This window comes from Ceratosolen solmsi, unplaced genomic scaffold (genome assembly GCF_000503995.2).
Source record: "Ceratosolen solmsi marchali unplaced genomic scaffold, CerSol_1.0 scaffold31, whole genome shotgun sequence".
Taxonomy (NCBI): domain Eukaryota; kingdom Metazoa; phylum Arthropoda; class Insecta; order Hymenoptera; family Agaonidae; genus Ceratosolen; species Ceratosolen solmsi.
In genome coordinates this window covers 75,951-102,579 of record NW_011948432.1, presented here as the reverse complement: position 1 = coordinate 102,579, position 26,629 = coordinate 75,951, and the positions used below count along the sequence as shown (strand labels likewise).

Here is a 26,629-nt window from a genome sequence, read left to right as displayed (position 1 = left end):
CAATTAAATTTTTAACTATTATATACTATTAAAGTAAATTTATTCTTTGACACATTCATTTAACGCTAAAAACTTTTAAAATACCTTTAAGTTCTGAGGTACTCTTTGAATACCGTCGTTGCAAATTTTCAATATACATTCATAAAAGCAAAATAACTACTCTATATTGCTATACTATATTTAACAAATAGAATATATGAATCATAAAAATTTGTAATTAAACAATTCTGAGATGAAATTAATAAAATCATATGGTACTCTTTTAGGATAATTTATATTAATGGATAAAACAACTATAGTTATAGTTATATTATACTGTAACTATAATTATAGTTTTTATCTATAAATTATTTGTTTAATGGAAATCCAAGAAATATTAACAAAATAAAAAAATTTTACCCACAATATAATAATTTGCATTTAATAGTTAGAATTTAACTAGCTTTAATAATTCTATAATATATTAATGTCTGCGCATGACGTAACTATTTTAGTAAAATTATTTTTTTTTAACAAATATAAGAAGAATGCAAACTTGTTACATATTTTAATAGATAATAAGATAGTACAATTATAATTAAAAATTCAACTATTAAACGAAATAAATATTATATTTTTATAAGTATTATTTAGAGAAAGTATTATTGAATAAATATTATATTTTTGAAGTTCTGAAGGACAGGCAGCTCTTAACGAACATATTAAAATTATAAAATTATTTACAGCACAGTCCAATAATTTTAGGTGATGCAGAATTCAAGATAAAAGCTTATCTGTCCCATATTCAATATTATACTATAAATCCTTGCCCACTGTTTAAATTAAATAGATCGATTGTCTATCAAAACGTAAAAAATTTAGATTTACTAATTACCAATTAAGATATGAACGAAATTGTAGTTTTTAATAATATATAATAGAGAAATATATGTATTTATAGAAAAACGTTATCATATTCCTGATCTTCTTTCTGATTAATTTTTAACCAAATTTCCGCAATACCAAGTTAATTTTGAAGACCCTAAGATTTCAAAATTTGTAAAAAACGTTATTGATTAATTAGCCTTGATGATTATAAAAAAGGAACCCGTATAATAAATTCGTGTGAAGGCCTTTTCATTAGCCTTCATTTTCAATTCTAAAGGAAAGTTTTCACGGAATTAATACAAATATTCAAGGTGAACTATTGAGATACAGAAGAAACACAAATAAATTTGATCTTAATAAATTTTCATAGTTTTTATATTTAGATATGAAATTAAATTAGCTTTATTAATATAATAAATATAATTGTTAATAACCTTCTATTTAATTATATATTAGTAGGAAACTGTTATGAAGTAGTCTTACTTGCATTTCATACAAAATAAATTTTCTAATATTTAGTTTCAATTTTAATGTTCTATGTTTTAAATACTAATTTTTATACAAATAATAAAGTTTGCAGCTATGACTCATTATATTTATTTACTTTAACAAATTTCTTATCATTACATAGTACATATCAAAAAATTTTTATTTTATAAAACTTATATCTTATCTTTATCATTAGATTTGAAAATTTGATACATCTTTATTTTTCAACATTTCTGTAGGAATAAATTTAATGTTACTAGAATAATTCTGTGGATACTGTGTTTCTGAAAAATATTTTCTAAAACTTCTTAAAATTACTATTATTTTATAAGGTAATAATTAAACAAGAAAAATATTGAAGAAATTTAATATGAATCATATATACTATTCTTATATACTATTAATAGTTATATACTATTAATATACTTATATACTATATATACTATTAATTACAAATAATTTGTTAAATTTTATATTTATTTTTTATTTATATTATTCTTAGATATTTTTCATTATTTTATCACTTATAAAACAACGAATAAAATTTGGAAAAATGCATATGTAAATATAGAATAATAATATTTTTTAATGTAAAATTAATTCAGTTAAAGAAAAAGAGTCAGAATATGCAATGGAAATTTTGAACGAATATTAATACAGAAAACCCGCAAGTAAATACAAATATATTGTCGACCCAAACTGAATACGAATAACGTTCTTTTTATTTTTTCAAGGCTTGTATAACAAAAATTGTCTTCAAATTTTTGGATTAATAACCCGTTATCAAGAATAAAATATAAGCTCTTATTTTTTCTTATCACACATGCTTCTAGTATTTAGACAATATACAGTTTTAAAGAATATGCTTCTCAACAGTTTACGCATATCAAAAAGGGCGCAGCTTGAAATTTTTCTTATCATGCACACGTGCATCTTTCGCACAAATAACTAACACGATAAACTTTTTCACGGGTTATCATTTCTATTTAGCACTGAATCGCTAAGATTCATTGCGATACCCACGTGATTTTATTTCACGCTAATTGCGTAACACAGCGCTTTTTCAATTATTGAGTGTCCATTTACTAGCGATGTGCACAAGCATTTTAGTAAATTGAAGTTTTTCTGTGCATTAAATAAAACGCTGATTTTGTATAAGTGTGTGTATAGTATATAATAGTGTTCAGAAGAATCAAAATAATAAAAGATGAGATTTTTACTACATTACAGTCATTCCAATACAGGTTAGAAAAACTTAATACGATCATACAAAAATTTATACAATGCTATACAACATTTTCTCATTAATTAATAAGCTTATGTTTAAAGTAATGTCATGAAATACAATTTATGCTTTCTATTTATTTATATAATAATTTCGTAAAATAAATGGACGATGATAAAAAAATTTAAAAAATTTTTGGTTATGAAAAATATCATTTATATATGATCGGTCTTGATATTTATTTTATAAAATGAGTATGTCTCTAACTGTTACTTTTTATCATTTTATAAATATTGAATTAAAATTTTTCATTACTTTTATTTTAATACTTTTGGCAGAACTCAACATATATCTTATACGTCTATGTGGACTGTTTTTAATTAATTACATTATTGTTATAAATCATCAGAGCACTCGAATAAATAAAAAGACAGATAGGAAAAAACGAAAGAAATAAAAAAAATAAGAAGCCCAAAGATAGGAGAGAGAGGGAGAAAGAAATATTTTAAATTAGTATTATTTCTCTAACAATAATAAATATAGAGTGACAATTTACTAATTCCGAATTCGGCAGAATATTAAGTCATATTTCTTTAAAATATTGTAGGAAGCTAATTTTTATCGACAATTATCGACAAGAAGATTTTTTTTTTTAATATATTCATTAAAATTTATCATTTCACTTTGCTAATATATTAATTGAAAAAGAAAACATATGAGACCCTTTCCATAAGTGAGGCACTATTTTGTCTCTCATTTGTTATGAAGTCAAAATTCAGTTTTTGTTTTATTCTTATTAATATCTGTTAATTAGTAATTTGTTATGAACATTTCCTAAATTTGTAGATTAGAAAGAAAATTGATATATTACAAGTGGCAAATATCTCGCTATTTTAATTTGTATAGTTTAGGTTATAGAAATACTATGTCATATAATAATTAAACTATTATTCAAGAAAAATTTTCAAATTAATATTTATTTTATCTTAGAATTTTTTAAATCAAACGTTGCTAAAGTAATTAGTAAAATATAATTAATTTGTATTTTATTTAATATCCAATAGGTAAATATACTGCATTTCATATAAAAGTATACTATTTATAGTCCTTTGATAAAATATCATTTTGAGAATTTTATGAATCCATTGGTAGTGTTCTGTAACGAAAAACTATTATGAAATTATTGAAAATTTAAAGTAATAGTTTAAAAATATTTAAAATATAAAAGAAATGAATATATGAAGATTTAATGTGATGTATTAAAATTATGAATTATAAAAGGAATTGAAAAATTAATAAATAATTTATGTCAAGTAGTAGAAAGTATATTATATTTTAATATAATAATTTAAATATTAAATAAATAAAGTGAAATTTCTATAAATAATTATTATAACTTTATATAAAAATAACCATATTATTCTGAGTATTTAGATAATATCGATTTCCTTAAAGATTCAATTATAACCGAAGATATTAGTGCTAAAATTTTCATGGAAAATGTATATTATAAAGTAAACGTAATATATTCAAAATTTTCAAATTCGTCACAGAGAAATTATTTCTGTTTAGATGATTAAGATCAAATAAATATATGTAAAAGTTAATCTATATATTTTAATAATTTAATAATTTCTTTTGTATTCTATTACAAATGGAATTAAAATTAATTGAGTAAAAGTTTCAAATTTTCGATATCTAAATTCAAAAAATCAATAAGAATTAGAATTTTCATTCAAGTAATTTTTTAATATGTTCTCTATAAATTAGATTTACCTAGTAACGCTATTATGTAATTTGATTTATTTGCTGAATTTGGAAACGAATATGGTTAATTGAAAAATGTTTTAAAAATTTTCAAAATTTTCGAATTCTTTCTTATATTTCCTACAGAATAAGAAATTTCATCCTACAAATTATAGATTGATACTACCCATTCAACTTATTTTTAAAAAGACAAAATTTTATTTGACTTATCTCTTATATAGAGTTTTACTAAGTTTTATATTCTAGAGTGTCAAAAGTTATATAAATCTAATTAATTTTTGTGCAGTTTAATATAGAATGATTTCACTTTTCAAAATGTTAAATATAAAATTTAAAATTTTTAATAAAAAGTGATTGAATACATAAATGTTATCTTTAATGTTCTAAATTTCTAACTAAAACTTTCCAATTTTTTACAATGTATTATTATATTGTATATATATTATATATATATATATTATTATATTTACTAGTTTATTTTAGTTTATTTATTTCTTTATTTTAATTTAATTTTAAAAACTGATATTTTAGTAAAATAATTGATTAGTTGTTTACATTTGATAACGAGTCTTTCGTATGTTTTAAATACATAAATCAATTATATATCTAAAAAGCAAATAATATTCGAATATTTGACAAGATTAGTGAGAATTATTTCAAGTAGAATTTCTTCAGTTGTAAAGATTATTTTCATAAAAAAAACACTTGAATTTCAAATACTTTAGAGATATATATGTATAGGAAATTAATACTAAATCAGATAAAAATATAAAATACTTTAAGATGTACGAAAATATTGATTCACTTTATACTACATAATTAAATTTATTTTATACCATAAAATTAAATAGAATTTATGCTGTTTTAAAAATAAAAAAGATAAAGTTAATTATTTAAATTAGTATAAAGTTTAAACGTTAGCAATGGTATTATCTGTAACAAATTTTATTTAAATGTCAGTCCAAAAAAATTGTTCTTGTTTAAAATTAGATAATAATTATTACAGATTTTATAATACATTTATTATTTTCAAATATTTCAAATAATTCAAATAAATATTTTTAATAGTTTCGAAACGATGTCAACTAGTATTCTAGTTAGAATATATAGCAGATATATTATTGCTTTCTTATAATTCTTCTTCTATGTACTTTAATTCATAATTAGTGTTCTTACAAAATATACTATTAAATGCAAAAAATGTTAATATAAGAGCTAAATATAAAATTATGTGCCGTAAAGTAATGGTATTTTTAATATGTATTATTTATAATATTCTTTTATAATTTATTTCATTAATCTCAATGATGGTGTGCTTAAATTTTTTCAATGAATAAATTAAATATAAAAATTATGTAGTTGTAACGCTTTATCTTCTAAATGAACATGAAATATAAGAATGTTAATTCTAAAATTCTAACTGATATAAAATATATATTTTATATATGAAATGAATAATTATGCAATAAATCGCAATCGTATAATAAAATAGATGTAGTAATTAAATACAATAATATATATATATATATATATATTATTCAAATTATCAATTTCTTATAATTCATAAGAATACAAAACTCCTTTTTTTTAATGTAGTATATTAAAAAAAATTAATTTATATTATTTTATATATATATATATATATATATTTCAACTCAAAATTTTTATTTTTTATATTATGTTTTTTTTAATAAATTAATTTTTTTTAATATACTACATTAAAAAAAAAGAGTTTTGTATTCTTATGAATTATATGAATTTCATCAATTTATTTGAAGTTAAAAGAAACAATTTATACAAGTAATAATTTTACAATTATTAGTTGAAAAATTTAAAAAATGTGCTTGTCCGTTCATTGTGAAGTTAATTACATAATACATGTTTAACCTGATGATTGTAACACAAATAGAGAAATAATTAATTTTCGTACGGAGACTGAATTATTCTGTTAACATCCAAACTCAGCCATATATTCGGTAGACTTTTATTACTTATCATTATATTTTTTTTATGTTTAAAACTATAACAGTTCTAATAAATTGTAATAAATATTTTTTTTATGTTTAAAACTATAACAGTTCTAATAAATTGTAAACGTTATTAAAATGTATATTTCAAAATAAGAGATACAATATATCTAGTCATGAATATTCTATTCTGAAGCAAATCTATAAGTTATCTAGAGATTCGAAAATACTATGACTAATGTAGTAAGATGGATTAGGTAACAAGGGCAACACATGCACAACGACACATAAAATCATTGAAAGAAGGAGAAACAGAATAGCAGGTGAAGTTAGAGAGAAAGTGAAGTAAATAATGAAATGCGAAAATAGATAGGTCTCGGTAATTGTCCGATAACACGAATTTTTATTTAACTTTAGAATATTAGATTTAACGAAAAAATAATGTTCGTAAATGGTGGATCGTTACCAAATCTATTTTTTAAAATTTTGTATTGTAATATTATATCAAATTAATAGAATTATTTATGTTGAAAAATTGTATATTTTTATTATAAAAATAATATATCCTTTCAATATTTTCTTAATTTTATTTTCTAAAATATAGTAAAATACAAAATAATAAATTTCTATAATAATTGTTTATTTTTGTCTTTCTTTATAACAAAATAAGAAAACGATTGAATAAGAAGAAACAGTTTCAAAATAACATTACATGTCATGTAAGCTAACAAAATTAATTTTAGTGTGAATATTAAAATATTACAAAATTAATATTTTTCTAATATTCTACATAATAATGAAGTTATTTTAATTTCTTGTGCGGCACTTATTTTCCAACAATTAACTATCCTAACTAATATGCAGACAAGTGATTATGTAGCGATGTAATGAATTCTTCGGTCGACCTCGTTAAATATACTTTACACCTCTTAGACAATGAACATCATAAAAAATACACATTTGAAATTGCTGCAATACAAAAAATAAATAACACATGGAAAGTCCAATGCATTGGTAGGAGTTTCGTGAGATGATGACATCAAATTGATCAATAACGTATTTCATTTTTCATTATTTGAAAAAATATTTTAATCTTTATAGATATTCAATAAATAAATCTGAAAATATTTATCTACTTAAAATATAGTATCTTAAACTAAATAGAATACATCCCAAAAGTATTCTCTATAAATTATAAAACATTCATTTCCTTAATTATTCCTGTGTCCAAGTATAATTGGTTATCTCTTTATGGAATTTATGAAAGTAAAGCTGATTTCAATTGAACTACAAAGTTAAAAATTCTTCTATGTCTAAATGTTTCTTTGTTTTCAGAAATATAATTCATTTCTTAAAAAATCACAAATAGGATTATAGTTTCAGTCGCAACTAGACATAAAAGAAGAGCATACATAAGATTTTAAAGGATTTAATAATTATTATTCCATTTTTTTAATAATATTTTGATAATATTTAAATACTAATTTAATTTCAACCTACTACATATGTTATAATTTATAAATATGTCTAAATATTATGCTTACTTTTATTAACGAGATTTTCAAAAATATTTAGAAGTATAATTTTAAAGCGTAAAATTATATATATATATATATATATAGATATACATTTAAGTAACAATAATATTATTAGTTATGATATTTGAAATAAAATATTCAATTCAATTATAAAATAATAGTTTTATATTTACGTATATAAATAATTATCTTCATTATTCCAACGTTGAATCATCTATTTGAAAAATTAAATATTTTGCATCTTTGAAATATTTGCTTTTACACCTATCACGTATTTTGGATTGATTCAAACTTAATTCACTTTATTAAATATCGTAAATAAAATAAAATAACATAACTTCTATTTATATCACACATTTTCCATTTACAATGTTGAAAATGTATTTTTCATACTCTTGAATATTCAGTTTTTTTTTTAATTTAAAAAATTTTCTACCGAATCGTTATACAGATAAGAATTCAATCGTTTTCTTCTAAAATTTAAAATAAGATAGCATGAGAATAAGCAATTCTTATTGCGTATATTCTGCTTAAAATAGAAAACAATAGTATCATCTGTTTTATTTTAAATCTCTATTCTTAACTATTTCATTATATTTATGTAAATTACCAGTAAAACTAAGAATAAATTATTCAGTTAAATTTTAGTGCATTTAAAGAAAGTCCTTGCACTTTGACTTTGAATAATTTATAGATTCATAACAATGCAATTTATAAATATTCTTTTTTAGTATCAAATGCGTGTTTCTTAAAAGAATATAAAAATCAATTAATCATAGAATTACTTTGGGTTAATTATTTCAATTATAAGTAAAATAGTACACAAACATTTTTAAAGGCATATAATTATTAAAAGAACTAGTCAATTCATATTTTTAAACAACATTTTTAATATTAATATATATATATAATATTATGTTAAATTAATTTTATTATTTACTACAATTATAATAAATTAAAATTGAAAGATCAAATAAAATATATGTAATAGTATACAACCTTATATGCTCCTTGATACAAAATTCGTTTGAAAAAATAAAATTCTAAGAGAAATTTAAATTTTGAATATAGCAAGTATTACTTTGAGTCGTTGATTTCAGGTGTTATAAATTATTTTATCATAGAAAAATAACAATGCATATTGTGGATTTATAATTTCTGTTTTATTTTAAGGATATGGCTTTTGAATGTATGAAGAAAAAACTTTGCAAATTATTATAATTAGCTATCACGTATCTAGAAGTCTTTCTACTTTAGATAATAATAAAAATTTATTCAAAGTAACATATCCTAAATATAATTGCCATAATTTAAACAAAATTTTATTTTTTAGTATGAAATAAAAATTTTAAATAATAATAAGGCTTAGTTTATTGCAAATCAAATTCCATTTCTGTTCTTATGGTATTATTTGTATTTCATTTAAATATTATTATATTAGTATTATATAGTAAATCAATGTAAATAATACTATTAATATTATATTATTAATCTATTATATGAATAAAATTTAGACAAATTACGAAATCATTTTCAATATAGTAAACAATATTGATTAGCAATTACCCTTAATATTTTATTAAAATATTTAAAAATTTATTTTTATAATATGCCAAGTAAACGATTTAATAACTATTGCATAAAATATCATAAATAATCAATTATTCGAAAAATTATTATGAATTGAAATATTTTAAATTTATTAAATATTGATATTTTTTAAACTAAAGATATTTCAATATATTTTCCATTAATATAATACGAAAAAAAAGAATATAATCGAAATTTTTGTTTTTAATCTAAGTAAAACTATTTTTCATGTAAAAATTAATTTAACAGACTTCATAATATTTATAGTAAACAAAAATTTTTATCGATAATGTGGAGTTGGGTAGCAGAGGTAATTAATAAGTATGAATAATAAATTAACTACAATACTTTCAGTTTATTATTTATATTATTTTTTTATTTTATGTATAGGCTGAAGTTAGACATTTGAGAATCACATGTCTACATTATAATACCGATTATGCTATTGATTCTTTAATTGACCGTAATAGAAATTTTTGCCTGTCCATTCTGTCAATACTATGTAATTTGAATTAGTTTCAGAAGATAATTATTCTATTCTTTAGAGAAAAATGTTCACTTTACATGACGAATTAAATCTAAATGTAACTGTAATGTACAATTTCTTAAAATATAATTTCTCAATTTAGAGTGGATCTATTTTCTCTTTTACTTAAAGTTAAAAATACTTTATGGTGCAATAGCCAAAATTATATACCAATCACTTAAAGTGATCAAGGTGCAAAAAGTGTAAATAGTGTTTTTATCGAAAATAAAAACGGATATTCTCAAGATTCGGAATGATTAATTTTTAATCAAGCAAATCTATTAGCAGAATATATTTTCATAGATAACAAAGTAATTAAAGAATATTCTGTAAATAAAAATCTTTTTAATATAAGTACACATTAATCATTTTTCCAACAAATAGTGAATATTGAATATGAAAAAATACTGAGGAATTTATTTATTTTCTATCATATTTATTAGATTATATTAGAATGAAGAATAGTTCTTTAAATATTCTTTAAATATTATATTATAATATTGAGTTATTTTTTGTTGTTATCATTGGATTAGCTAGCCTACATTATTAAATTATCACGTATAAATTCGACTACTATTAAAAAGAAGAAATTTTTATAAATGCAGGCACAATTATTATAAATACATAAAGAAATTATTTACCTTTCGAAAAATAATAGATAATTCATAAAAAATCTGGATAAATGATTTAGTGATGTTAAATACTGCATTTGTGAAAAGGGAAGTCATAATTTATAATTTTTCTTATATTGATTATGCCAATATTTAAAAAGTTTCAAAATTTAAATAAGCCACATTAGCATAAAAAAATCATTTTGAAAAATATTATATTATATATTGTATGAGATACAAATTTCATTGAATACATTAAAACTAGAGAATACCAAATTAATTAAATGCAAATCTATTTCAATGAAAATGAAAAAACTATGAGTTAAATCTTCTGTATTGAAACATCATAAACTAAATTGTATAAATAAATAAAGCAAGTATCATTATTAAAATGTTTATTATACTATTGTTAAAGTCCAAACTACTATTAAAATTTTATTAAAACAGACTAGTTTAAGTTTAGTGTAACCTCGGTGCAAAAAAAAATTTATATTTTTTTATCAAATTAATTAAAATAACATTCATGATTGCTTTAACATTTATAACACGGAATTTTTTAAAAAAAACAACTAATAATATAAGTATGGTGATTTAGGTCGAATTATATTAGTTATTTATATAGTTATTTAATATGTATATTTATATTAGTTATTTAATATCCTATTAATAATTCCATGAATATGAATTACATTGGTACGAAGTATCTGAAATATTTGTAGAAATCTGTAGTACATTTAGTTGTGTGGCAATTAACTAATGTAAAACAATTTTCATTTCTATAGATATTATATATATAATCATTGTCAAATCCTAATAGTAATAGTGTCCACATTTTTAAAATTTTTGAAACTACAATTAATAATATGGCATCATAAGATTACTAAGAATATATTCATATTATTTGACATAAATCGATATTAATCCAAGATTGACTGGTTACTATTCATGTAATTTAACAAATTTCCTTTGTAATTACATTATGTTCAAAATTCTTTAAGCATGTAGATGATATTATAACACTTGTCTTTTAGCAAATAATTACAGGCAATTTTGATAATAATAATATTATTGTGATGAACTATAAGTATCCATGTATTCAAATTATTCACGAAATAATTTTTACACGTACTTTATATGGAATATCATAAATTTTCTATAATATATAGAAATAAAAATAAAGTAAATATTTTATGAATAAATATTGTATTAGAGTATAGGAAAGTTGTTACATTCAATAATTACAGTTAATTGTATTAAAAAACACATATTATTATTTTACTAATTTATTACTATATATTAATTTTTTAAATTATTAATATGAAAAGTAATAGTTTATTATTATTAATAGTGAAATCTGAAATAATTTGAACGTCATACTTTTAATGCAATAATAATAACAGGAATAATAATGATAAAATTCGAGCATTTCATGAATTTAAATAAACTTTTAATATTATAACTTTCACCTTCACTTAATATAAAAGTAATATATGTGAGACTACTGGAATTTGAATTTTATTAACTAGTCGAACATACATCCGTGATAAGGAATTATTGTAATAATTGTTTTATGTATGTTTTAATAGACCACAAATGTTATCAAAGAGGAAAAATAGTTAAAGAATAAATTACAGAACTATTAATAAATTAATAGTAGTTAATGAACTATACTTTAACCATAAATTATTAAGCATGCAAATATAAAATAATTAAAAACTATAAATACTATAAAAACAAAGTGAACTTTAAATTAATTAAAATATGACGAATTTGTTAAAGCTAGGAAAATTTACTAATTCGTAAAAAATTTACATTATAATTAAAACAAGCAAAATTAACTTCGTTTTCTCAATATATTTTTCCATAATCGAAAAAGAAATAAATTTAAAGGTTTTTGATTACATATAATTTATTCCAAATGCACTGTGATAAATTCAATTGAAAGCAACAAGTTTCATTATTAACTATAAATTATAGGTTTTGTTATATAAGATGTAATTTATATTTTAAATAGCTATATTACTCAAAATTTTGTTTTTAGTGATTTTATAGGAATATAAATAATAAAAGTAAAGAAAATTTTATATTAATTATTATTCGCAATTTCATAAAAATTTTTATGAACTCGTAAATAGTATTATTTCGTGAAATATAAAATTAATTTGTATTTTAATATTGTTTTGTAAAATATAATGATATTAAAATGCCATTATGAAATCATATGGATATAAAAAGTTAATAAACTATTTTGTATCAAATAGAAAATATCAGAGTAAGTTATGATTTTTTTCACTTAATAAAGTATATTATGAATTAGTATTTTTCAAGATTAGTACTTATAAGATGCAATTTTTTGCCTATATATTGCAATTTCTAATGATTATAATAAGTATTTAGTTATATACACATATATGATTTTGACTAGTAATGGTATTCTAAACTTTAGTGTGATTTTTAAAGTATAGATTATATACAATTAGTTTCAAATAATATTTTATATGATTTACAAAATTGATGGAAATCTAAAATTTAAATGAACTTGGAAATCTGAATTAATATGCGAACATCGTGTCCTAAAACAAATGATAAAGATTATTAATGTATTGGGGCTTTGGAATCGATAAAATGGATAACTAAATATATGACATTTTTTAATTCTATTAGTAGTAGAGTTTGAAGAGAAAAGTTCGGAGTTTAGGTGAGAGCGGCGCTTTAAACTTTCCGATATAACCTACAATGCTTGCTAGCTTAGTGTTGTTACAATTTCAACACGTGCGTCAACCGGCATTCGCATTCGAGTTTTCCTTACGCTTCCTCGCTCTTCCTCGCACTCCTCTGTGCGGCCGCGAATGCCCCCCGCAGCACCGCACCGCGCCGCCAGCTGCGTACGCCTCTCTATGTAGTCGCGTCGTTGCTTGCGCGCCCACGCAGCATTGCGTCGTCTGCTCGAACGACGTTGGGAGACATTGCTGTAGGATTTCCTCGGGGCGTCGCTCGCGCGCGCGCGCGTACCCACTCTAGGAAAGGTAGCGGCGGGCGGGGATCTAGCGACACGATTATCATCGTTGCCTCCGCCGGCACCGCTCAGCACAGTGAGGATTAAGTGACGCGGCGCAGCGCACGTCGTCGTCGCTCTTCTCTGATCCGCGAGGAGACTTCCGAGTGACGGCCCGTGTGCCAGTGTTCCGAGTGCGCGTATCCGGGCGGCTGGCTGGCTCTCGCATGAGTCCCTCCTCGGCGAGGACGTGGCTCGAGAACAGCGCCGGCTCAGAGTCTTTATATAGGGTGACGGACGCTTGCGATCTTGAGATCGTGATAAAGAGTCACGGAGATAAGAGGAGCCGTCGAGGCTACGACGGAGAGAAGAGTTGCCGGTCGGCAGTCAGCTAGAGGAGTTCCAGACGCCGAGATTCGACCGTGGAGGAGGTACGCCGATTGGAAAGGAGGAAATTATAGGAGGCGCTCTGCTGGCTATCAGGTGAGCCTTCTTCGGCGCTTCTCTGCACAGTTGCGGCTCTATCAAGGTTTCCTTTACCGTATGCAACGCCACGCGGTGAAACGAATCTCGTGGAAAAGGAAGCGCTACACACATTAAAGATTAAAATAACGAGACCCTGGCAGATAGATAGAAATAGAGGCAGAGAAATAGAAATAGAGATAGATATTTGGATAGATATATGCATGCATATATATATATATGTGTGTGTATATATATATATATATATATATATATATATGGGGGGGGGTGAGAGAGAGAGAGAGAGAGAGAGAGAGAGATAGAGATAGAGAGGGAAAAAGAATGAGAAAGAGTGAGAACATTATCGATGTTGTGTATCGGTCACGAAAGCGACGATTAATGAGAGCGGTAGCACCAAACGATAGTTCACTTGCCTTTTTCTCTATCCACCTTAACTTGGAAAATTTTCCCATTAACACAACGGTACACATTGTAAGAATGTGTTATTATCATTATCATTTCAATGATTGATTTTTTATAGTGTTGAAAGGGAACGATAATTTATGTGCGTAAAAAAGACGTTGTTTACATCAATAATATGAAATATTTTGTCGAGGACACCATTGAGATCAATATTTATTGTTCGTAATACAAGCATTATTTTATAGAAAATACCATTAATGATGGATGAATTAATAAACTTTTAATTGATGCTTAATATATGCATATCATTTTATGAAAATAATAAATAATTTACTAAAATTGTCGAGTTATTAATAATTCAAAAACGAATAAAATTGCGAGTAAAAATTGAAGGATAACAGTTTAGAAGTTATTACGCTTGAAATACAAATTAGAATTGCAGAATAATGTCCGGTGGATTAAAGAAAAAAAAAAATATATTTACGATGACATGAAACTATTCCTTCATTAATAATATTACATAAATAACTATGACTCTGCTTATACGTATTGCACGTGTTTCGATTATCTTACAATAAAATTTTGCTATCACATAATACATATGTATAGTAATTGGAGCGTAAAGAAATCGATGTATGAGAAGTATAGATGTATTGTAATAGAAAATGTTATAAATTTTTTTTGTTGAACCTTCATAAAGGAATCAGAGAGCAAATTTCTGTTTAATGAAAAAAGAAGAAATAATTTCTTCTGTCTAAAATATATTATTAAAAGTCATATATTCCTTTAATATATCGTATTATGTTATACAATAATTCTGTTTATTGTTTCTATATTACTTTTCAAATTTCTAAATTAATTAGTATGTGTGTATAAAAAATGACATTTATAATATTATTGTTGGAATAATTATTTATGAACAAAAATACGAGACTATGAGCTGATTCCTCGTGGTCTTACACTATAATTCTATATTCCGTAATAAAAAGTCACGGATAAATGTATAAATTTAACTTGAGAAAAAAAGTTTTTTACTTTCTCGACAAACCTTTACAAACTGCATAATATAACTATTGCTATTAATGTCATTCTAGTTCATTCGTTACTATGTTTTAGGAACTTTTACTAAAAATATCTTTCGTATTTAATTATGTCATCACCCGAAAATAAGATTACCTCTTACGTTATTGTGCATGTTCAACTAGTTTCGCATATTATCTCTACAACTTGCGGGAGCCAATTATTATATACGCATGATATTATCATAAAGCATAACAAATGCGTCAATTGACATTTAGAAACCAAGCACCCAGCGTGCAATACTGCACAGACGAAAACATATGACATTGTGAGACCACGACTACTGTGACTAAATATAATTTCAAAAGTCTGTAATTTGCTTCATGATTTTTCGCACAGCCTACTGTAAATGAAATTACTCGGTTGTCTCCACACTCACGTTATATGCCGAGCGTGAATGACGTTAACAATAATACAAATGAAGAAAAGAAGAGAAATTTAAGAGAAAACGTAATAAAAAATTGCCATTTAGAATAAATCTTTGTGTGCTTACGCATATATAATTTCAAGCATGCTTGAATGCATTTTGGTCACGAAAAATCATAATAAGAAGCGACGAGCACACTTTTCTTTTCTTATTTCTCTCTCTCTCTCTCTCTCTCTCTCTCGCTGGCTCACGATTTGCGACTCTTTCACTCATATTTTACGTACTGTCTATCACTTATTCACTTCGTTGTTTATCATAAATATTTTACGTGTCATAATTTTAAGTCAGTGCTACGGCACATATGAGTGCAGTTTGTTTTCAACATCTCTTCATCTTTAAACTCTTTTTTTTCTTGTTACAAAAAGAGAAATGTTATAATTTTAGAATTCCTTTAAAAAAATTAGGTGATCCCTTATTATAATATTAACTAAGTGTTCATTGTGTGACAAACAAATATTTAATTCACATTTAGAGGCACTTTTTAAACTGTTTTCTTTGACAATTTTTACTTACTTTCATTTTCCTGATTCACATGTTGCCAATTTAATTTCTTTCTTATATCTGTGAGCTCACAATAAGAATTTGATTCAAAAGTGCACTACTCTTTGTTTGTTTAAATCTTTAAACATACTATTTAAATTTTGTAATTTCTTATTAATGAAAAGTCTTCGAAAAAACGTTGGCCTGCATATCTATAAATCATTTTTGTTGTTACATACTTATATGTGAATATTATGTGTGTGTATATATATATATATATATATATATATATATATATGTATGTATGTATATCATTAGGTACGTATATATTAACATACTGGGAATAAGTTAGTGTTAATATAGAACAATTTATACATGATTTTTGTATATTTGTGTTCAATCTTCTAATAAATAGAAATAGTAATGTATGTAAAATATTCGATTAATTTGTTTCCATAATAAATTAAAACCAACATAATGAATTGAATTGTAGAATTAATCAATATTTAATTCTATAAAGTGATTTAATATTTATTTCTTAGAAGATCTAAACGGTTTGACTACATTTTAAATTTGATATTTATCAACTCTCCAAAGTAAATAATCAGTACATATTACAATGATTTGATTCTTCAATATTTTGATAGAATATCTAGAAAGAATATATAGAAAGTATTTACATTACAAATATTTAGACACACTTTTATAAATAATAATGAGAGTTTTAATTTATGTTTATACTTTCACCTTTATTTATAGATAGTATCTTAGTATTTATGACAAACTAACAAGACAATTAAAATACATTTAATTAAATAATCCTTCACATAAAAATTTTTTTTTTTTTTCGAATTTGGAAATTATAATATGTATGTTATATATGTATTTAAGATGTCATATTTATAAATTTGTATTAAAGTAATAAAAATCTTACATTTTTACGCTATTTATTTATTTTATAGTTTAAATATTAACTTAAATCTTTATAATTTAAATGGTGGAATCATTATAATCAAATATAAAAGAAAAAACCTCCATATGCTATTAGTTTTGACATATACTGTTCTGACAATGTACTTTATTAATACATTTTACGTATTTAATACATATGTTATATATGTTTATGTATATATTTATAATATGTATCGAGTATAATGTTATATTATGAAATTAAAAATACTTCTAATTTGATAATTCATTGTTGATTCTATGTAATAAATTATACATGATATAATTACGTAGTAGATTAACAATTTTCTTAAATGGGAAGAGCTACAATGTAAAAATTTTTTATATAATAATGTAATATTTAATATACGAAATTGGTTGCTTTATATTATAAAAATTCCTCAACTTCGCGGGGCAATAAAATGTTTTAATACCTAGGACACCTTCCGTCGCGACTGACAATTAAGCGAAGGTCATTTTCACGACGCACTTTTCATATATATACATCTTGCATCTTTTGAACTTCTGAACGTTGGTCCAATATTTATATCCACAGAACATTAGAGTATTGTAAAATATATATTACCACAGTATATTGATATTTAATTGAGTTTCATTGTTGATGTCTGCTATTATTATTCTATTCAATAGCGATTAGGAGCCATAATTTAAAATATCGTCTTGATAAATTATAATCTTTATTTTCTTTTTAAAGAAAATTCATCGTGAAAAGTCTACTTCAAGACAATAGAAATATTATATGAACTAAACTTTTTCTCTTACATAAATAATGCCTTTGCCTAAATTGTTAAAAATTCTTTTATATATTAAAAATTAAGCCGTTTTGATTTTGAAATTGAGGTTGTATTTTAATATGAGCGCAAGTTTTTAAAATTAAAGTATTTTCAATTAATATTTTAAATTGGTCTCAACTCATGTATTTATTAAATAATTTTAACTGTATAAAAATTATTGGTATTATTTATTTGTAGTCAAAACATTTACTTTTCTCAGTCACTCTCTCTCTCTCTCTCTCTCTCTCTCTCTCTGTCTCTCTGTCTCTCTGTCTCTCCCTTTCTCTCCGTATATATATATATATATATATATATATATATATATATAAATATAAAAATAATAAAATATATAAATATAAAAATAATAAATATATATATAAATATAATATAATATAATAAATATAATATAAAAATAATAAATAATAAAATATAAAAATTATATATATATATATATATTTGCGCGCGCGTGCGCGCGCGTGTGTGTGTGTGTGTGTTTAAATATTTTGGAATAGTAGATTGGATATACATATTAAAAATAAAACGATTATAATTTAATACACAAATACATTTTATTTGTCAGTTAAGAACTATAATCGAGTAAAAATGAAATTGATAATATTCTTTTAATATCATGTATTACTAAGTAATATTGATTAATTTATGAATAAAATAATTCATTATTTATTTTTTAAGAACATTAAATATTTCTTATTTAAATTAGGAAGGAAGTAAAATGAATATTGATACATTACTATAGTTGGTTTCATCCTAATTTGTGTAATTTCAAAAGTATATTTTGAATTATAATTATATGATTTTAAATCTTATAATAACAATTTATTTTAATATTAATGTTTTAGCATTCTTTGCATATTTCAGTGTATTGAATTGATTACTAAGATTTAGTGATCATATAACTTTAAAGTGAACCAAAATTTTCTACTTGGATTTTAATAAATTAATACTTTTATTTTAAATATATTAAATGAAACTTATTAAAAAATTCATCATCAATGATCAAAATTTGTATATTTTTTTCCACTACTTCGTTTTACATAGATTTTAGGTACAAACTTGACAGATATTAAAATTAATTAAATTATTCAATTTTATCCGTTACAATTTCAATTTGCAGATTATCATTTATTATATTAATGTATTTATACAATGATGTTAGATTGAACATTATATCGATAAAATAATTAATTATACTGCGATGTAAAAAGTTAAAATAGTTTGAATTTTCTTACTATTATAGTTACTATTGTAGTTACGCTTGATACATTTAATCATGAATATTTGCAAAATTCAATGGAAAGTGTAATGTTCGAGTTGCAACACATGGCAAGGTTGAATGTGAATAACATTTTTCAAAGTATTCCTGATGATCTTTCGATTATACATTTAAACGAATGAGATAATAAAGAAATATAATTTTTTTTATAGATTAATCTATTTTTATGTGGATATAACAAATTAAAAGGCAAAAGTATTGGATAAAGAATAAAGAATAATAATGAAAAATAAATGTAGAAGAAACATTATCTTTTCATCAATAACAATGTACTTAAAATATTACTTTTGATAAGGCACGTACCATTCTATATTTATTATCTTGTCGCCTGCAATATTTCGATACTTTTGAATATCAGTCATAGTCGTCATTGATATAGTTACTTACTAAACGATCATTGAATTTCGTTTGCTAATGAATGCAAATCGGTGATCGTTCCACCTTTTTGCTGCTCATCGAGCAAGTGAGTAGCGATATTATAAAAGTTTACGAATACCACCTTCTACATTTTTTAATCTATTCATTCAATTTAAAATACTCATTATATTTAATGGAAAAATACCGACTAATAAATGATTCATTACAACTAAGTATATGGCATCTATAACAATAATTGATTCGATTTAGTAATTTTGAGATCCAACGCTAGATGACGCTCCATTTTTACAGCATCTTTTTAGAATACTTAAATATAACTTTACTATAGACGTTTGTTCATGTGTATAGATATAATCGATTTCTCTGAATGAGAAATTCTATTACGGTATATATCATTCAGATTTAGCAACGTATGTTAGGCCATTTTTAGCACTTCGGTCGATCACCTTTGTCTACGGTACTCTTATCATAAGTAAATCATCTTAACATTTGTCATTTTGTCAATACAATATATGAAATATTTTGCTTTAATCTAATATTTATAAAATAATCGTTATATTAAAAATAAATAAGATACAATATTTAAAAAATAAAATATATTGATATAAATAATCTAATTTGATTAAAATTGTTCAATCTTCTCCATCCAAAATTAAAAAAATAACACAAATCGCTTACTCTATATTTTTATAAACAGCTTTAAAATATAATAAAAATTAATATATAATTTATTTATTAACTATAATTGGTTTATTTAATATAACGATGTGTTGGAAAAGAGGTGAAAAACTTAAATTTAAAACTTTATAAGATTAATGAGTTAATCTTACAGTTTAGTAACATTATTAAATTAAATATAAGATTAAAATATTTCTAAATAATGGATAGACTTAAAAATAAATCATTGAATAAAATTATCTATTTATTAGAATTAAAATAATTTTTTTATTATATTTTTTCATATTTAATAACAATACTATGACTACAAGCAAATCATTCATGATTTTTACTTTATACATATATTATAATGACAAAATAGACAAGAAATTAGTTTAATTATCTAATTTCGTTTTGCATCATTATCAGAAATATACTATAAGTTACAAGTGTTAATACAGTAAATGTTTCAATACAGTAAATTCCCTTATCTTATTAACAGTTTATTGTTTGAATTACTCTGGATCTATATCTCGCTCGATTTATTATTATAAAAACAATTTAAACGTTTAATACAACTATATATATTCATTCTTAACACACAGATCCGCGTACATACACATATATGCATATATATAAAATGATTTGATGTATTATTATTGATCTACAATCACTATTATATCAATAGCCAAATGATATCAAGTTTTAAAATATTGTGCTTATTACAGCTTCTTAATAAAATTACTTTTCTCTTTTCTTTTTAGTTTTCTACGGTTAGTTTACTAAACCTGTGATTACGCAGCATTTATAATGCCATATTTCAATTACCATAAATTATAGTAGAATATATATATATATATATATATATATATATCAATACATCAATATATCAATATAAATAAACAATAGAGTTTTTTCAACTTTATTAATTAAATTTATATATTTGTATAAAAAGACTATTTTTCCTTCATTACCTATAGTACAATTTATTATTGAAATAAAAATAGAATAGAAAATGATATTTATAATGTATGAAAACAAAGCTGTTTATAATAGAAAACTTCATTTTTTTAATTTACGTATCTCTATTTTTACATTACAGAAAATTCAATTTTTCTTAACACGTAATATATTCATAAATTCTGTTTTTATTACAAGCTTTACAAATTTTAGATTACAAAATTAATATGGATTTAACCAGCCAGGTAGAAGAAATAGACAGAAACGAATTAATGATACTATTTTAGTAAGAATTTTTGTAAATACTAAAATGTATAACCAGTCAAATTCATACTTTCAACATTTACATTCAAAGACAAATTTTTTAAATTATATGATATATTTTAAAACACAATCATGTAATTTATATATTAATTAATCAAGAAAAAATTTTAACGATATTACTTAGCCTTATGCTACTTTACTCTAAATATTTATGAGATTTGGTTTTTGTGTAGACTGAAAATTTATATTTTTTTTTAATAAAATTTATATATTCTTATAGTTATATAGAATATAGTTGTTAATATTATAATTTTTTTAATGATCAATTATATACTATATTTACATTTATATAAAAGTATATTAATTAATATTTTTTAGTATATATATATATATATATATATATATATATGCAATAATTAAGTGACATCAACCAATGTTTTTTTAACAAAAATTTATTATTAATTGATATTAAAAACTGCAGATTAATGATCCAGTGAAATATTACAATTTTAATGAAATTTAATATTACTAATATTATCTACCAGATCATTATATCACAACATAAATAATAATAAACTTGTCAATTTTCACTTAATGAAAGTTTAAATGCTGAAAATGATAAATATAATACTTACTTTATAATAATTATTATTTTAAATTCTTCATATGCTGAAAAATTTTTTGATATTTGAATAAATTAATATATAATTTGAATGAATAAAATATAATAATCTTAGTAATTACTTATAATCATTTATTCGTTTCTTATAAAAAATACTTTAAATTATAATTCATAATATTAACTATGATATATTTTAAAATGCTCAATAGAGATATTATGATTTTTAAAAACGAGAATTATAATTATATTTATAGTTATTATTATTTTCGTTGATATATACAATAAATTCATTAAAACTGTGGAAAATACGTAGATATAACTTTATGATATTTCGGATAAGTAATATCGAATTGCTAAATTTTTTAAAAATCCTATGTTTTGAAATACTCGAATAATTATGTCAACTATAAAAGTTTCATAACAGTTCATTAATTTTATTATGTAGCATATTATATAATATTATATGTATTTGAAGCTTCAATTCTGTTATTCATTATTCTATTATTAAAAGTATGAATAATTTTTAGAATATATCAAGCAAAACTAAACTGTAAAAAATTTTATTCTTAAATAAAAAATATCATTATATTTTACGATATTCTATAGACTCTTTCATATTAATTCATGCAGTTGATATTTTGGACTAATAATAATAAAATTAATTTCAAGTTTTAATACAATATTAATGTTTTTTATAAAATAATAATTTTTTATAAAAAATTTCAACGGTTAAAAATAAAAATTTTCAAAAGTATATTATTTATCCTGTGAATTTTAAAATAATTTTTTTTATATTAATATCATTGGTTATTCATAAGAAAGTAACTAGACGTAGGTAAACACAATCAATATCACTTTATAGGATAACTTACACCGTTGTTAATAACTACTACAAATCCAGGTGAAGGTTAAATGTGCGTTTGTAACGGATTGATGCAGCTAATGAGGTAACAGTACCCAGATCTCGAACGTAAGACTAAATTCATTGTTTTTTCTTTTTATCTCATGACATTCTCAGTTTACAAAGAATAAGTAGGCGACTAGCTATATGATGGGAAAATATTTTTATATATTTATACATTTCGTAATAAATAGTCGCATAGAATCTACATTCTGACGAATGGTGCGTACATTTGTGAACTTTTTCTAAATACTGGATATATAATGCTTTGTTATAAACCTCATCGTAGGTGGCTTACAGGTATTGGTGACTACTGTTGGCTTTTACTTCCCGCGTTTAATTGCATAAATGGTAATTTTGTTGTAAATTTTTACAAACTTATCGAGAACATCAAATGTAGCTCGGTAATTAAATGCGTTACTTGCTGGCCTAAAAATCTTTTTAAGCATTTATTTATTTACTACCTGCATTCGAATTTTGATTCATTCAATAAAATTAAATTATTAATATTTAGTAAATAATTAAAAAATATGAATAATAAATTTAAAATACATAATTTTCTTTTACACAACAATCTTAAGTTAAACGTTAAGTAAATGGCTGTTACGATATTCTTTTAACAAATATCATAATCAACTATGCAATTAATTGTAATTTCAAAAACAAAAAGAATTATTTTTAGTATTTAGTAGCAGATAATATTATATGTAATTTTTTAAATTCTGGATGAATTCTTTTACGTGAATGCAAATATTTATTTAAAATTTATTTTATACAATTTTAGTAATTGTGGCGCAATAAACATTACATTTGGTACTTTTCATCTATAAATGGATGTTTTATATTGCTAATTTAATTAAATAATCTTCATTTCATATAAAATAGAAGAGCCGATATTAATATTGGCAGATAATTAAAGCGAGTAGTATTATACATGTTTTTGTAAAGTACTTCTAAGATAGATAATAAATACAATAATACAAAAAGTGATTAATGATATCCCAGGATATTAAACGTAAAATTTATTGTTGCCAATTAAAAAAAAGATGATGTTACAATTAAGTACTTTCTATTTGCATAGAATGACGTACCTGATTGTGTTATCTTCGGATAAAACTCATAATTCATAACTAGATTTATGATACGCAAAAGATACTTATTCAACTGCGCACTTTTAATCAAAAGAATGATTTTTCGTCACATACATAAATACTAAGATAATAAATTATTAGAAATGATTTGCCAAACAAAATTTTTACAACTGCTTATCATTTATGCTTCGAATAATCATTTCATAAAAAAATTGGTTTTCGAGTAATTGTGGAATTTTCAGTCACTGGCTTGAACGAGCACAAAATATTCTAGGAAGAAATAGTTATTAAAGAATAACTTTAATACTTATATCACATAATATTGTTCTTAGTATTATCATTGGATACGCGTATTACATCTCCCATGTATTTTGCAACATGAAAATCGTAATCAAAGATGCATAAATGAATTCACAGTGATCGGTGTAAAACTTAGTACATGGGAATAAATACAAATATGAAAATAGATTCGTGAGTAAAGCAAAATTGACATTTTTATAATATTATTTTAATTTATGAAAATATTTTCAGAAGAGAGAAAGAAAAGTAAAACATATATATATATTGGTATAACAAAACAAAGATACATACTGATGCATATTCAAAGTAAAAAATATTCATAAACAAGGAGTAATTTGCTATGTACTTATTTACAAATTTTTCATTAATTTTATATATATTTAATTTTATATGAAATGTAGTATACATTATTATATAAAATAAATAAATAAAATTATAAGTATATGTATAGGTACTCTTTTCTGAATGTTTGCTGGTGTGAGGTGTATATATATTTATGGCTATTTTAGTTTATTTTTATGTTTTTACAGTGTAATAAACAATAAATAATATAATATAATTAATAAATTAACTAATAATATTTAAACTTTAACTAATAATAATTTATTTTCTTGTAAATAAAAGATTTAATTCTTAAAGAAATTCAAGGTCATCACTTAATTCAAGTTGCTTCTATGAACCCTATCAGTTATTTTAATATTATTAAATTTCCAAAAATATTGAAATTTTTGGAAGTTAAATAATATAATGACTTTTTCCTGCTGTGCATACGACTATGTCATGCAGTGCTGTCTTAATAAAGAAATTCATATATCTAACAGCGCAGACTATTTTGCTTCCAGACTTCGTCTGCTGGCCAATCAAATGTAATGCTTTATCGCACATGAGCCTTGTAATTATGTCGAAGCGAAGAATCAAGTGGGCCATGGAGAATAGCAAATGAAGTCGATATGTTAGTGTATGAGTATGAGATATTTGTATAGTTATAATTTTATTTGTCACCCATCGGAGATCTTTAAAATTAGAAAATCGAAAGTTTATAGGTAGATAATAGAATTTAAATAACTTTACCATTCAATACCTCATTTCCAATGAGAATAAAATTATTTTAATTCCCTTAATTTTAATATAGAAGATTTCTGTCGAAGTTGAATATGTTCTTTGTATATTTTTTAATTCATCGTGACTGTAGTAATTTAGATTTATCGTAATAATACTGTTTCTCGTACGCTGAAGCCACAAAATTTTTTTTTATATATACAACGAACAAATAGATAAATAAAATAAAAATATTTTCATAAAATTTTTTCTACTATCAAATAATATAATGATTAATTAATTATATGAAAGAGAAAAAAATTTTGATTTCTAATTCATAATATTGACAAATTTTATATAATAAGGATTGAACTTTTATTCGTAAAATATTTCAATTATTGTAATGTTACATTAGTTACTAGTTTCACAATGAATACATTTTACATAATATAATATAACGTGAAGTAATTATAGAATATTACTTCAAATACGAAAGTTTATATTAATTTCAATTCGACATATTTTAATTATGCTAGAAAATTATTGAAATTTGTATTACTATATTACAATGCTAGTATATATCGACATTGTAAAATAATTAATAAATTTGAATATAATATAATGTATTATACACGATTGTAGGAGATTTCTAAAAATCATAATTCAAATTCTGTAAAATATATCATATATGTAAATTAAATTATATAAACATAACTAATGTCAATGTTTGAAATGTTTGAAAGAATGAAGGCGTAAGCTGTATGCCTTTAACATACAAGTGATTCATTTATATTTTTTATTTTATGTTTTATTTTACTTAATATTTCAATTTATATCTTATTTTATTTATATATTATAAATAATGGATTATCAGTAAGTGTATCAAAGAAATAATGATATTCCTATGAGTTACATTTAAATGTATTATCAGTCTT

The 26,629-nt window shown here is 22.6% G+C and overlaps 1 protein-coding gene across 2 annotated transcripts in view; it reads left to right on the top strand.

The window, feature by feature from the left end:
- The first annotated feature begins 2,442 nt into the window (after window positions 1-2,442).
- Window positions 2,443-26,629, top strand: part of LOC105364275 (uncharacterized) — a 42,366-nt gene continuing 18,179 nt past the window's right edge. The window contains exon 1 of one of the 2 annotated variants that reach the window (XM_011502161.1): window positions 2,443-2,600. In XM_011502161.1, the coding sequence (XP_011500463.1) occupies window positions 2,564-2,600 (37 nt within the window). In that variant the 5' untranslated portion in view covers window positions 2,443-2,563. Of the gene's footprint in view, window positions 2,601-13,508; window positions 14,059-26,629 lie in introns of those variants that run through there. The other variant, XM_011502162.1, reaches the window with a different exon arrangement.